Source organism: Emericellopsis atlantica (genome assembly GCF_019669845.1).
Source record: "Emericellopsis atlantica unplaced genomic scaffold F5Z01scaffold_24, whole genome shotgun sequence".
NCBI classification, from domain to species: Eukaryota; Fungi; Ascomycota; class Sordariomycetes; order Hypocreales; family Bionectriaceae; genus Emericellopsis; species Emericellopsis atlantica.
The window spans coordinates 22,221-35,643 of record NW_025764726.1 but is presented as its reverse complement, the minus strand read 5'-3'; the positions used below and the strand labels follow the sequence as shown (position 1 = coordinate 35,643).

The following is a 13,423-nucleotide window of genomic DNA, read 5'->3' as shown; positions in this document are numbered from 1 at the left end:
GCATGATATTGACAAAGGCGTCGGAAGGAACATGGTTTCGAGGTGCAGATTTCCTCCACTACAGTCATCAACCATATTTAATTCTTTGTCCAAACTAATCAGTCGACTGCGGTCAGTCCTATCCTGACTTTATCATATCGTCGACATCGGTGCCGTGGTTGTGAGATCAACAAACTAGAACCATCCAAGCCACCCGACCAGAAGGTCCTCAATGATATTCCAAAGATCCCGAACCATATCTAGCCCTCGCGGAGAACATCGAGTATTTATATCGACGCCGACGGGCCGACGGGCTAGTCTTTGCGAGATCATCCCGACCTCTTCATCGCCAGCGCAGATCCAAAACGTTCAGACTCTTCTGGCTGAGGCTCGGATCCTCATCCCTCCTGCCTCATCTTCCAACTCATTCGACAAGGAGAAGCTTGGCCGACGAGAAGAAGCACTGTCATCGCATCCCTCTTTGCAACTACACGGAGCTTTATCGACTACCCGACGCGATCGGGAGCTTTTGTCTGAGGATGGTGATAAGCTAAATCTGTTGCATTGCGCTTGCTCGAGCTCACGATCATCGACATCGGCCGATTTGAAGGAACAACATGTGACTGGGCACGACTTGGAGAATGGGCCGCAGTCTGTGAGGGTGTCCGGCAATGACCGCCACGATCAGACAGGAGTCTTGAAACGGAAAATCCGTCTCCTATCCGTCTTCAGAGCTTGCTTCCGGTGATGCGAGGTCTGGATGATCTGTGTACTCTGAAGGCCACTCGGCACGGAGTGTCTGTGGATTGGTTAACATTGACGTTTCATAAAAGCGTGCGCAGCTCAACATCGATAGCAAAGGTGTGGGCCGCCGAGGCGGAAAATGAGCAATTGGCTGTCCTTTTATGATGAATGAATTGAAAAGGAGTTTACTTGTAATTATTGTCTGCCATACGTAAACAAACCACCGCTCACTCGTGCGCTGGTTGACGCGACGCAGACCTGCATTCAGTCTCGTGCTAACTCCCGCTAACATGCTCCGTGGCTCTAATTGCAGGCCTGGAGGGCAAGCAGGTTTTTTCATTGGTCTGCTCGGCCATACTCCCTTGCTGAAACCAAACGACCCACCCTTTGCAGGCATGCAAAGCTTGACTTTGGTTAGTGCATGGTGATCAACAAGCGATTGGAGGCCAGGCCTGGCCGCGCAAGATGGGGCCCCCTTATCAGCGCCTGGGGGAGGACACTACGAATACCTCAATCAGGATCATCCCGCCTCCAGATCGCAACTCGTCCATCCGAATCCGCCGCGCAACGCTCATTTTCTTTCGCTACTCGGTATCCGTACTGACCAAAGCAATTGGCTGGGGATGCTTGCCGGTACTGTTTGAACATCGACTCCTCTCTCTTTTCGCTCTTCATTTCGTCCTTCCGAGCGCTGCATCAACCCTGCGCCTAAAATTAGTACAATTCGCCTCCCCGCCAATCCCCTGCAAGGAACCGAGCCTCCTGAGTCCTGAGTACCAGGAGAAATTCAGGATCCGAAGGCTGACTGAAGCCCGTGTCGCCTTCGATAAAGTTTTCTACCTGTCTCAAGAATTCCATTCTGGCTACACTAACACTCGATATCCCCGTCATTCGACTTGGCGTCGAACTGCGATACGAGATTGCGAAGCGATTACTACCGAAAGCGCCGAAGTACAGTCCATCCTTCGCGGTGCGCGCGCAACAATGGGCAAGCACTGTAGGTGACTTCCTTGATTGTCGCCTCGGTCCCTCCTGCCAGCACATCAGAGACTGACATCTGTGATAGCGCAGTACGGCGTCATCCTTGACGCCGGCTCGTCCGGTACCCGGATCTACGTGTACAAGTGGAAGAATCCAGCCAGAGCGAGTGCAAAGGCGTCCTCCGAGGAAGAGCTTCGCAGTCTGCCCGAGATTAAACTCAAAGATAGCAAAAAGATTCACCCTGGCGTTTCGTCCTTCGCAGAGCGACCCGGTGCCATCGGCAAAGACCACCTGAAAGAACTCCTCGAAGTCGCCTACAATAAGATCCCCGGCGACAAGATTCCCGAGACACCTGTTTTCCTCCTCGCGACGGCCGGCGTTCGCCTCCTACCCGATTTCCAACAAAGGACGCTCCTCGGCAACATTTGCCAATGGCTTCAGAAGAACACGCGCTTCGATTTGCCGGACTGCAGTACACATGTCCAAGTCATCAAGGGCGAGACCGAGGGCTTGTACGGTTGGATTGCGGCAAACTACCTGCTTGGAGGTTTCAATCACCCACAAGGGGAGGGGACCGGCCTCGACCAGAGTCACCACCATACGTATGGCTTCCTCGACATGGGCGGGGCTTCGGCTCAGATCGCCTTCGCCCCGAACTCAACAGAGGCGGAAAAGCACGCAGAGGATCTCAAGCTTGTGCGCATGCGACATCTCGATGGCAGCCCGGCTGAGTATCGCGTCTTTACGACAACATGGCTCGGCTTTGGTGCGAACCAGGCTCGCGAGCGCTTCGTCAAGAACCTGCAAGAGCAGTACGGCCCAGAGACGAACGAGATACCAGACCCATGTATGCCGCATGGCCTTGTCACCAACATGCAAGGTGATCCGATCACCGGTCAGCCGACCGAGGGCGAGCGGGTTCTGGTAGGGATTGGGCAGTTCGACGAGTGTCTGCGTCTTACGTATCCTCTCCTCGAGATGGACGCCCCGTGCAACGACGAACCTTGTCTCATCAACGGCCAGCATGTTCCTGCAATTGACTTCAAAGTTAACCGCTTCGTGGGCGTTTCCGAATATTGGCATACAACCCACGGCGTATTCGGAGGCAAGGACACCCCTTACGACCTCGAGGCGTACCAAAACAGCGTGCTAGATTATTGCAGCCGCGACTGGTCGGACATTGAGCAGGATGACCTAGAGAAGCGCAAAAAGTCTGCAGAGAGGAAAGCCGAAGATGCGCGCGAAGCTTGCTTCAAGGCTTCGTGGCTCATCAACATGCTCTACGATGGCATCGGCATTCCCCGCGTCGGCTTGGAGGCGCCAATCTTGAACGCCACCGACATGGACGGCTCCTTTCAGCCAGTTGACACTATTGATGGAGTTGAGTTGAGTTGGACGCTCGGCAAGATTGTACTCTACGCTGCGGGCCAGGTACCGAGCATAGGAGAACCTCTACCCGTCGGCTTTGGCACCAACGTGGCAGCAGGGACGCCAACTGATTTTGAGCACGCTGGCTCTATCCCGCAGATGCCATTCACAGGCGGGCTGGACGATGAGATTGAGGATGAAGACATCAACACCGATGAGCCTGTCTACCGGCCACCGCCCCCATCTCACAGGCACACTCCCAAGAGGAAGGTCAACCTGCCGCCCATCATATTCGGCGTCATATTCTTCATCATCATCATTTTCTTCGTTCTCCGCCGGCCGGAGCGCAGGAGGCGTCTGTGGAATCTGGCACGTCGCCGCAGTCGCTCTTCAGGTCGCAAGCCCAAAGGATCGGGTGGTGGCCGAGCACTCACTCTCGCGAACAAGATTTTTGGCAGAAGCCAACACCAATACGAGAGAGTTATGGAAGAGGGCGAGGCCGCTTCAAACATGGAGCTAGGTGGTGCCGAGGTGGACGAATTCGATGTCTCCGACAGCAGCGAGGGGTCTAAGGGGCCGAAATCCGCCTTGGCCTCATCAAAGCAAGATGAAAGCAGCGGCAACAACGAGCTTCGTCCTCCCAACGCCTTGGACCGTCGTGGTCTCGCCGTTCGGACCGAGAGCAGAGAGCGCATGGGTGCGATTGGTCGACGAAGCAGAGCAGCGAGCCCCCAGCGCCAGAAGAGCCCTTTAGCTGCGCCCATGGGTCGAGACTAAGGCAGTTTGTACAACATACATTGAAGGATGTCTTTTCACTTATGTATCAGCCGCGCGGGTTCGATAGGCTGCACTGCTAGCTTCACATGGTTGGTTCGACGGGATGGCAGCACAGTACAACGTTGGGATCATTGGTCACGGCGTCACGGTAGGCTCATAAACATGGCTCTGGACAGGAATTTCGTTTCATTCTGCATGTTGCTAGGGAAGTAATCACATAGGCATTGGTACATTCGTGGCCGACAGGCACTACACGAGGCGAACTATCATTGGTAGTCTGTAATGGGATATTTTCAATAAACGCAGCAATCTTCTGCGCGACGTTTTACCAACAAACCAGTCTCAGTCGGCCTGTTTCTCTAGGAAACTTGGGTCGGCCCTGACTCTTGACTCGAACTTCTTCCACCAATCCTCGAACGCTTTCAAAGGAACGACTTCGACGCCACCCGGTCCGGCTGTTCCGCTGAAGCTGGTGAGAAAGTTGAATGCATTCTGAATGATGCGCTGGGCCAGCACGACGGTAGGCGGTTGACCCCCGGAAGCATTGGGCTTGCTCGCCGCTAGCTCCTGCAATCGCCGCCCGACTTCATCCTCGCTTTCCACGTCGATGCCGATGACCAACCCATCGCCTTCACCACCACCTCCAACCTTGAACATGGCGCTCTCTTTGCCGGGGCCGATGCCGCCTAGAAATTTGAAATTAGGGTTGCCCGAGGCCACCGTCGAGGCTGTAGCCACGTAGATGGCGGCTGCCGTCTGAGGGGGTAGGGTGACATTTGGTAGGAGGAGGATGGTAACGTGGGTGAATGGTTTCGTAGTGGGGAGTGCATATAAGCATGATGTTGGTGAAGGTGTCGACGAAGGCTCGGCGATCAGAGGATGGCCCGTCGGGATGAGGCCAAAGAGTGGAGTTGCCATGGTGGTGATCGAGCTCCTTGTAGACTTTGTATATGAGTGAAGGAAGGCGATGTGTGAGGAGGAGCGTGATTGCGAGTTGTGCGATTTCGCGGCCGACAGGTGGTGGAACAGCGGTTCCGAGCCCTGGCCACAAAGAGTATGCGAGAAGGAGGTTTTCCTGGCGTTCAGAAACTGAATATACTTGCGGGTGGGAGAATCCGAAGGAGCCTGAGTTTTCTTGTCAGTGCTGGATATGCTATCGCCATGTCATGGTTGAAAGTCTGTGGAGTTGACGTCGGTGTGGGGCACGAAAATAAAGGGCGACCATCTGCCTCAACGAGTCAATACAGCGCTCGGTGGTCGAGTAATTGAATCAGAGCGCCGTAATTCCTTACGAAGGCTCAGCTCGTTTATAGCACGGTCTAGGTAAGATCAGGTAGCATGCTCCGCAGAATATCAACAAATCTCTCGTAATAGTAGGTACAGGTAGTAAGTACCTGTAGTATTTTACAAATTTCACGTTGCCGCTGCCCCTCCAAAGCCCCTCCACGATGAACCTCCATTATAGACCAAAGCATCCAGGTCCATTGCGATTCTGGACACAGCCAGAAAGATGAAGTCGAATATCGAACTCATTGGTGAGGTTGACAAGTAAGCTCTTGGATGGTCATTTGGCCCAAGTTCTCTCACTTACACCACCAGGTTCGCATACCCAAATGAGACTTCTGCGAGGCTCCAGCAGAAGCAGGAGACGCTGTGGACTTTGATTTGGCGTGATGACGAGGGCTCCTATCCTATCGGCTATGTTCTTGACCGTGTCGTCGCCGAGCTCCAGGTGGCTCCCGAGGACGTCAGAGGCTCCCTGACGTGCGACGAACGCGCTCGAACAATTCGGCTGCTGGATGGTGTAGGATCTGAGGTTGCAAGAACCCAGCAGATTGCCAAGCTCGCGGGCTATTGGCGACACAAAGGAACCTTTCCCCTTCTAAAAGGCTGGCGGAACGAGCTCTGGCCCGTGTACGGGCGCAAAGGCGAATTACTCTTCAGTATGGAAAGGGCAGCCGTGGGGCTCTTGGGCGCCATGCGGTATGGCGTGCACATGATTGCATATATCAAGGACGATGCGGCCCCATACGGCATCCGTTTCTGGGTTCCTCGGAGAGCGGCAAACAAATCCACGTTTCCGGGCATGCTCGACAACACTGTCGCCGGCGGCCTCGCTACAGGCGAAGATCCCTTCGAGTGCCTGATCCGCGAAGCAGATGAGGAAGCTGATCTCCCCGAGGACGTTGTCCGGTCGCGCGCAGAGCACGTCGATGTTGTCACGTACATGTACATCACAGAAAAGGAGCGCGTGGGCGAGGCTGATTATATTTACCCAGAATGCCAATGGGTTTATGATCTGGAGCTACCGACAGACGTCATCCCCCAACCAAAGGACGGTGAGGTCGAGGAGTTCCGCTTGTGCGATGTGAGCGAGGTCAAGGCGCAGTTGGCAGCAGGAGAGTACAAACCCAACTGCGCCCTGGTGGTGATAGCTTTCTTCATCAGACACGGCATCCTGACGAAAGAGAACGAGCCTGATCTCGTGAGCATTGAGAAAAGGATTCATCGCGATTTGCCATTTCCGGGGCCGCACAAGGAGTCTTCGTTCAAATGGTAAGGCGGGGTGAGACAGCAACGAGCAATGTGTGTCTTGACGCTGTGTACGAGAGCATGTTGGGTGACAAGGTCGATCTTCGTTGCAGATTCTGGATGTCTTCATTCCTTCATGATCAATTCGTTATTTCTTGATGAGCAAATAGACATTGTCAACACGCAAAGGTGTGAGCTTCTTGATAGGTCCCTCGAGGGACATAAGTAGGCCTCCGAAAGAGATGTAGGCATTGCTGCAGTGTTTGTTAGCAGCATGTCCTGAGTTTCGCCGCTCAAACGTACATATTTCGCCCGTCGAAAGTCTCCTCGAACTTGTAGATCTTGCCATAGCATACATAATCGTATAGGTCAGCTAGGGTGTTGGGCGCATCTCCTGCCTTACCCACGTCGCGCCAGCCCTTGTCGTCGTCCTGGCTCCCATCCAGAGCGAGCGTGGTCGCAAGCATGAGGTGTAGAGACTCTCCCACAGCGCATGGGAAGAGTTCAATATTGATGTCGAGCGTCATGGCAGTTTGCTCGTCGGTCGACCGAGCCTGGATGCGCGCGACACGATCGTACTTCGACTGGTCGTAGTCGTTGACCACAAAGGCCTCCTCAAAGAGGGTTGCATCGCTGCTTGAACCGGACATCGCGGGCGGATTGCTGTGACATTCGACTTGAGCGCACGCCTTGAGTGATGGGAGAGTGGTGGATTGATTTCGTGTTTGAATTGAACCAGAAAAAAAAAAGGTCCCTGACGCCGAGAACTGAGGTCACCTCCGCAATAGGCAAAATGTTTGCACGTTCTTGGACCCCACCACACTATAGGTACTCCGTCATATCTCACATCGATTTTTACGACTCAACGATTGATGTCGCAGAGCTCTACGATGAACAGTTATTTTTGTGAGCTCAAATAAGTCATTGGACGCCAGATCGGAATACTTTTCCTTTTCCCATAAGCAGGTGCAACAATGTCCTTTCGAAAGCGCAACGTCGTAATTGGAACCGCGAACAACACCAGTGCCTTGCCAGCAGCCCGCGAAGGGAAATCGTTGGCAGTCGGTGTAAGACCATCTCCTCTTGATGGGAGGCTCACTACATCGACCGGAACCTCCTCCCTCGATCAGCTCCTTGCCGGTCATGGCGGCTTGCCTCTGGGTACCTCACTCCTAGTTCAAGAGGCTGGCACGACGGATTTTGGTGGCACTTTGCTCCGATATTACGCAGCAGAGGGTCTAGTGCAAGGACACCAGGTCCATGTTCTCGGCTATGGAGACACTTGGAGAAAAGAGTTACCCGGACTTGAAACCGGAAAGGGGAAGTCGAAGTCGTCCGTCCAGAAGGGTTCGACAGCGACGGATGATAAGATGAAAATCGCTTGGAGATATGAGACCTTGGGGAACTCGAGTAAGAGACCCGGCCCAGCGAAGGGTAAGACAGTTTCCCCAGAGCTTCCGGCCTTTGACCAAACTAATTTGCAACTTCAGAGTCATCGCCATCATCACTGCCAAATCTTGGGGAGCACCCCTTCTGTCATTCCTTCGACCTCACAAGACGTCTCGAAAGTACAGAAATCAAAGGGCAGGTACATACTACTTTGGTAAATGACTCCTTCGGCAAGGCAACAGCCTCCCCGTTGCGAAAGTTCCTCGCCGAGCTCTCCTCCAAGGTCCAGTCGATGGGGCCAAACACGGTTCATCGTGTCGTGTGCCCTGGCCTCTTGTCACCGACACTTTACACACCGTCGGCTCGTCGACCACGGGAGGTCTTGCAGTTCATTCATGGTCTACGGGCTCTCCTACGCAGATACCCGACCCAGCTCACGGCAATCGTGACAATGCCTATCACGCTGTTCGCACGCTCCGCGGGCCTCACGCGATGGTTAGAAGTACTCTTCGATGGCGTATTCGAACTGGTCCCTCTTCAGCACCAAAGTCAGATGGCTCTAGAGCCTGGGAAAGAGGACAAGTCACAGGGCCTCTTGCGTGTGCATAGCTTGCCAATCTTTCATGAGAAAGGTGGAGGGCTCGAGGGCTCTTGGGTCAGGGAGGACCTATCCTTCAAGCTCAGCGCATCGAGTGGACTGGTGATTACACCATACAGTCTTCCTCCTGTGGGTGAGGAAGATGAAGCCTCGGGTGCTGCGAACACTCCGGACGACAAGAAAGAAAAGCTTGAATTTTGAAGACTGTCGAAAGACTGGCAACCGCTGCACGTTGAAATTTACAGGGTAGGCAAGTTGACCACATCCGTCAGCACCGGAGCCTTGACCGAAACGATTTGTCCGCCGCCGGCTCCGCCAAACATCTGACGAATCACGGGGCCCAGCGCGGTCAAACCACCTCTTGCTCTCAGCTTGGCCAAAGATTTTTTCCCCTTCCACCTTTCTCTCCTTCACTCACCATTCTGCGTTTTGGTCATCCAAAACCTCACGCGCCGTGAAGTTGTTGAACAGGTAAGCCATTATTTTCTTTCTCACAAAGTTTCCCCGACAGCATGATTATTCCTTTGAATCTGTCAATCCCCTGATTTTCCGTGATGACACAACTCATTATTACGAAGACGACTTATGATCCTGTCTTTCAAACAACATTTTGCGTGCCCGCACACAAATATTTGCATTGGCTAACCCCATCTCTAGTAGATAATGTCGTCTTCTTCTTCGCTTCCAGCGCCCGCGGTGCGCATATCGCTCATCGCCGGTCGCTACCTCGTCTTCGACCCTGAAGGGGTGGCAGCTCTGAGGCGAGATAGTAATACATGCGGTACCCTTGTAGGCACAATGCCCCAGCAGCCAACACAAAATATATTTCTTGGCCTTCCCATTGAACTTCGTCCGGAAGAGGCGCAGGCACTCGTGCAACGGGGACGAGCGCATGTCGTAGACGATGCGGCAGCACATCAAGTTGCAATGCATAACCATTCGAGGAAAGCCTACATTGAAACGCTGAGGAAAACAAAGCAGACGGCACATAAGGTTGTGACTGAAAGAAACGCCCAACGAAGCGCTGAACATGCCGATAAGATCGCCCAAGGTCAAAGGAAGGCCAAGAATGTCGAGTCTGTGCCATTGGACAATGTTTCCCTGGATGGAGCCTCCCCAAAGACGCCCTCCGATGCTCAGCTGTTCGCTGTGACACCAACCACGACGAAGGAGCTTCTGAACGCCAAAACGGATGTCGTCTGCGGCAGCCCGAACGTGCCTGAGGCTCCTCTGGCCCGGCATTTGCAATACAACGGATACTATATGACACCGGGGTTGCGCTTCGGTGCGAGATATAGCGTCTACCCTGGAGATCCGTTGCGCTTCCATGCCCATTACATGGCCAATCAATATGCTTGGGAAGAAGAGATCCCGATACTCGACGTGGTTGAAGGCGGTAGACTTGCGACAGCCGTCAAGAAGGCCTTCCTCATCGGCGGAGAAGAGGCCTGTCAACCTGGCCCGTCAAGCGATGAAGGAAATGTTAGAACATATAGCATAGAATGGGCAGGCATGTAAATGCTGCTAGCTTGGTGGAATGAACCAAGGAAGCGCTTCAATCAAATGATTGCACACTCAATTGTCAGAAATACGATAGTAACTTGACCTAAACATGTAATGTACGCCGTGACTCCTGAAGCTGATGCTACACGATTTACACACGCGAAGGCATCTCCCAAAGTTGAACAAGCAAAGGGCAGGGGCTTGCCGTGCCCAAAGCCATCTCAAGGTACGAATATTCTGCTAAAGCTCATCACCTCCCGCCTGCAGCAAACACACTTGTCGAAGTTATTCATCGCAAGCGCGATGCGGCACTCGTCACATAAGCTGAGGCACCGACAAGGCCAGACAATGACAGATCGAGGAGAGCACTGGCACACAACACATTGAGGTCCGTTCTCGCCAAGTAGGCCCGCGTTGGAGGAATCTCGGGTTGCCGTCGGTCCATTTCGGCGGCTGAGCAGTAGCTGCTCGAGAAGGTGTTCTTCCTCCTCAGGGGTAAGCCTGGCGCGCGTGGATGAAGTGACACTTCTCGCGCTCCCCCCTAGATGGTCCATACCACTGCCGGGATTTGTTAGGATGCGAGTGCGTTGCAGCTGCTCGAGGCGCCGGAACTGCGATCTTGTGACGATCCGGTCACTCTGAAAGTGAGCTACCAGGGCTTGTGCATGACTTCTTTCTTCCGGACTTTGGGGCTGAAGCAAGCGGGCAAGGTCTGTCATTGAGAATGGTGTGTCAACCAGCGAAGGCTGAGCTTGATTCCCATGGAAAGAACGCTGAGTTGGGGTCCGTTGTCCGTCGTCGATGTCAGATTCCCAGCCTGTCTCGTCATCACTGTGCTCGCTTGTCGTCGATGCCGAAATGACGCTTGTTGTGTCCCAGTCTTCGTAGACCTGATCAGGTCGGTAATCCCCACTCTCGTCCTGAGTCCCCCACCATCCACCTTTCAGAAAGTACTCGTATAGACTCTTGTCAATTGCCTCGGAACTTTGGTCTTCGCTCTGTCGAGTGATTTCAGACTCAATATCTTGTGCGTTCATGGTGGCCGCAGCGCCGTCTCGCACTGAAGCAGCACGAGCTCCTGACCGGAGGTCGCCATACTTCTCCCCATCCTTCGAGGCCTGCCTGCGCGCCAGCCTAAGCAAAGCTGTTGGCTGCGCACGTATTCGTGCAACCGATAGAATCCAAAGGAGCGTTATTGCGCCAATGCGCAAGAAAAGTTTGCAGATGTTGAGGAAGAGACCAAGGGCCATTGTCCATCTGGCACTCCTTTCGCCGGCTCCCACGCCACCGACACGAAGAACCCTTTCTCCTTGAGCAGCTGGGACTTTCTGGGCCGCACGTTCCCTTGAAAACCCGTTGGCGGTCACAGCACCACCTTCTTTCACCGGGACGAGGCCAATCGCGCCAATCTGGTCATACCGGTCATGACCTAGGCCAGACCCGACCCAGGCTCGTTGCAGATCTTCGGCTTCTTTGAGGCGAGCTTCTTCCAGCCACGTATGGCGCTGTAGGCCGACACCTCGATCCTCGTTAAGATACACAGCCTCGCTAGCCATCGTGACCGCTGCAAATCCGGTCCGTAGCAAAGCGGTGTAAATGTCCATCTCACGTGTGATTCTGATATCGGAGAAGGACACGGCCTGCATGTTCTGATGTGCCCGAGCAATGCGTTGGCTGAGGGTTAGGGGAATGTGACCCTCCTCAGGAGGCGGTGAAAGCGCAGATAATACGACACCAAGCCCGTAAATAAACAGGCACAGAATAATGCCAAGCAGGACGAGCATATGCGGTATCAGACCAATGATGCAGACTGTGGGATAACGTAGCAGACCCTGCGAGTTTGGATCGTCGAGATCGAACGCTAGGACGCTAGTCATAATTGTTGACATGAAACAAAATGCCCAAAAGCCGGTATGAATGAGACGCCACTTGGCTTGAAGATCGAAAATACCGAGGACATGACTGCTGATGTGTGTCAAAGCGGAGAGAAATGCAACAAAGAGAACTTCCGGTGGCGTGTTGACCCTGCGCATGATCATTGATCTCGTCAGCGCGATGGTCGTTCCAGCAGTGGCTTGTGAAGCGCGAGGCGCAAGCTTAGCCATCTTCGTCCACGGGAGTTGGTTGCTCACGGCTGCGTCTGCCTCGGCAAATGCCAAAGACTGCTCGAATAAGGTCATGGCAGTCTCGTACGCATGCCGACGGCCTTGCACAGCGCACGACAAGGTCTCCAAGAAGTGGCTCATACAGAAGGAGCCAAAGAGGGGCCATAGGCGCGAAAGTGAGCCCCGTAAGTCATAAGAAGATGCCGGATCGTCGGCCGGGATCATCTGCACTGCGCGACATGACTGCTCGTCGCTCGCGAAAAGGATGTTTGATGCAAGCCCGTTGAAAAACCTGTTGGGATGCGCAAACATCAACTCTGAGCTCTTTGCCCCCGTATTCCACCGAAGATGCGCGAAGTCTGGCGAGGTCTGGCACTGTAGAGATTGGAGGATGCTCATAGCCTGGAGGGAAATCAGAATGATGGGAGTTATGCGGATCAGAAGTCTAGCCGTCCAGCGCAAACGGAGTCTTCTCCTGGTGGCAGCATAGATGTGTGTTCTGTTAAGGATGATGGCCATGGCGGTGCAAGCTATGGCCCAGCGACTGGTTGCGTAGCTGAAGACACTGCCGAAGCCGCGGACGCCATCAACAGAAAAGCCCGAAGACCTGACCGCCGTGTGTTGTGCCATATCTGCGGCCTCCCAGTCTCTCGTAGCTTGGATTTGCCGATCAAGCCTTTCGTACAGCGGTGGATCGCCTACCAGCCGTCGCAGCGTATCGAGGTGCACTTCATGAGCAGGGTCTAATGGCAATTCGCCGATGCTGCTCTCAGGGCCTCCAGCAGTGGTCACGAAAGAACCGATTTTTCTGAGCATGCGGGGACCAGCCAGAAGAACGTCTTGATACGATGGTGTCAATCGCATGGTAGCGTTGACGGCCCATGATGTCAGGTTGGACCAGGTATTTGTAGCATCGCGAATGTCGGGAGCAGCGTGGATCGGGTGGCTCGTGGAATCGGTCATGTCGATCTCTTTGTGTACAACTTCGTCGCTGCCTGCGCACCCACGTGGCTGTCGTGCAAAGCCGGGCTTGGATCGCGTTGTCGACGATAGTGATGTCCGGTCAGACACGTAAGACTGCCCCGATGCTCAACGTCGCTGGTACTGTTGGGGGGCGCGCATCGTTTTGTCGCTATTGAGACAAAGATTGCCGTTGGTATCCCTTGGGCAGCAAGGGATGGGTGTGCGGCGGAGAAGAGTATCGCGTGGGAAAGCCCGGCTTCGCTTGATGGGGCAAAACAGGCTGTGTAACTTAAACGTGAGGCAAGCTCGCCGTTGTAAGACAACGACGTGCGTGATGCATGGGTCTACGCCAGATGGATGAAGGGCCCAGCCTCGGCCCACTAACCCGACGCCGCCGCCGCTGGGGATTCGTGACTAAATGTGGCATGGCGCGCGGACCAACGGCTGGATTGCGCCTTAATTAGAAGTTAAAGAACTTAATACT

General features: G+C 54.0%; 7 protein-coding genes across 7 annotated transcripts; 4 read left to right on the top strand and 3 right to left on the bottom strand.

The window, feature by feature from the left end:
* The first annotated feature begins 1,004 nt into the window (after positions 1 to 1,004).
* F5Z01DRAFT_662168 (nucleoside phosphatase family-domain-containing protein) lies at positions 1,005 to 4,158 on the top strand. Its single transcript, XM_046263925.1, has 2 exons — positions 1,005 to 1,720; positions 1,790 to 4,158. Exons 1-2 carry the CDS (start codon positions 1,189 to 1,191, stop codon positions 3,847 to 3,849), a joined length of 2,592 nt encoding a protein of 863 aa, XP_046115744.1. The 5' UTR covers positions 1,005 to 1,188; the 3' UTR covers positions 3,850 to 4,158.
* Positions 4,159 to 4,191: 33 nt separating this feature from the next.
* Positions 4,192 to 4,767, bottom strand: F5Z01DRAFT_638804 (uncharacterized protein; the record flags this gene model as incomplete). The annotated part of the gene is made up of 1 exon (XM_046262404.1): positions 4,192 to 4,767. One exon carries the CDS (start codon positions 4,765 to 4,767, stop codon positions 4,192 to 4,194), a length of 576 nt encoding a protein of 191 aa, XP_046115743.1.
* Positions 4,768 to 5,063: 296 nt separating this feature from the next.
* On the top strand, positions 5,064 to 6,542 carry F5Z01DRAFT_252066 (NUDIX hydrolase domain-like protein). Its single transcript, XM_046258507.1, has 2 exons — positions 5,064 to 5,397; positions 5,449 to 6,542. Exons 1-2 carry the CDS (start codon positions 5,360 to 5,362, stop codon positions 6,407 to 6,409), a joined length of 999 nt encoding a protein of 332 aa, XP_046115742.1. The 5' UTR covers positions 5,064 to 5,359; the 3' UTR covers positions 6,410 to 6,542.
* F5Z01DRAFT_626534 (uncharacterized protein) lies at positions 6,530 to 7,031 on the bottom strand (the record flags this gene model as incomplete). Its single annotated transcript, XM_046261485.1, has 2 exons — positions 6,530 to 6,635; positions 6,685 to 7,031. 2 exons carry the CDS (start codon positions 7,029 to 7,031, stop codon positions 6,530 to 6,532), a joined length of 453 nt encoding a protein of 150 aa, XP_046115741.1.
* Positions 7,032 to 7,226: 195 nt separating this feature from the next.
* On the top strand, positions 7,227 to 8,707 carry F5Z01DRAFT_252108 (Elongator complex protein 4). Its single transcript, XM_046258509.1, has 2 exons — positions 7,227 to 7,815; positions 7,872 to 8,707. Exons 1-2 carry the CDS (start codon positions 7,356 to 7,358, stop codon positions 8,567 to 8,569), a joined length of 1,158 nt encoding a protein of 385 aa, XP_046115740.1. The 5' UTR covers positions 7,227 to 7,355; the 3' UTR covers positions 8,570 to 8,707.
* Positions 8,708 to 10,259, top strand: F5Z01DRAFT_252109 (uncharacterized protein). Its single transcript, XM_046258510.1, has 2 exons — positions 8,708 to 8,839; positions 9,026 to 10,259. The coding sequence occupies exon 2, from the start codon at positions 9,032 to 9,034 to the stop codon at positions 9,884 to 9,886; it is 855 nt and encodes a 284-aa protein (XP_046115739.1). The 5' UTR covers positions 8,708 to 8,839; positions 9,026 to 9,031; the 3' UTR covers positions 9,887 to 10,259.
* On the bottom strand, positions 9,990 to 13,046 carry F5Z01DRAFT_252080 (uncharacterized protein). Its single transcript, XM_046258508.1, has one exon. It carries the CDS (start codon positions 12,937 to 12,939, stop codon positions 10,093 to 10,095), a length of 2,847 nt encoding a protein of 948 aa, XP_046115738.1. The 5' UTR covers positions 12,940 to 13,046; the 3' UTR covers positions 9,990 to 10,092.
* Positions 13,047 to 13,423: the final 377 nt, after the last annotated feature.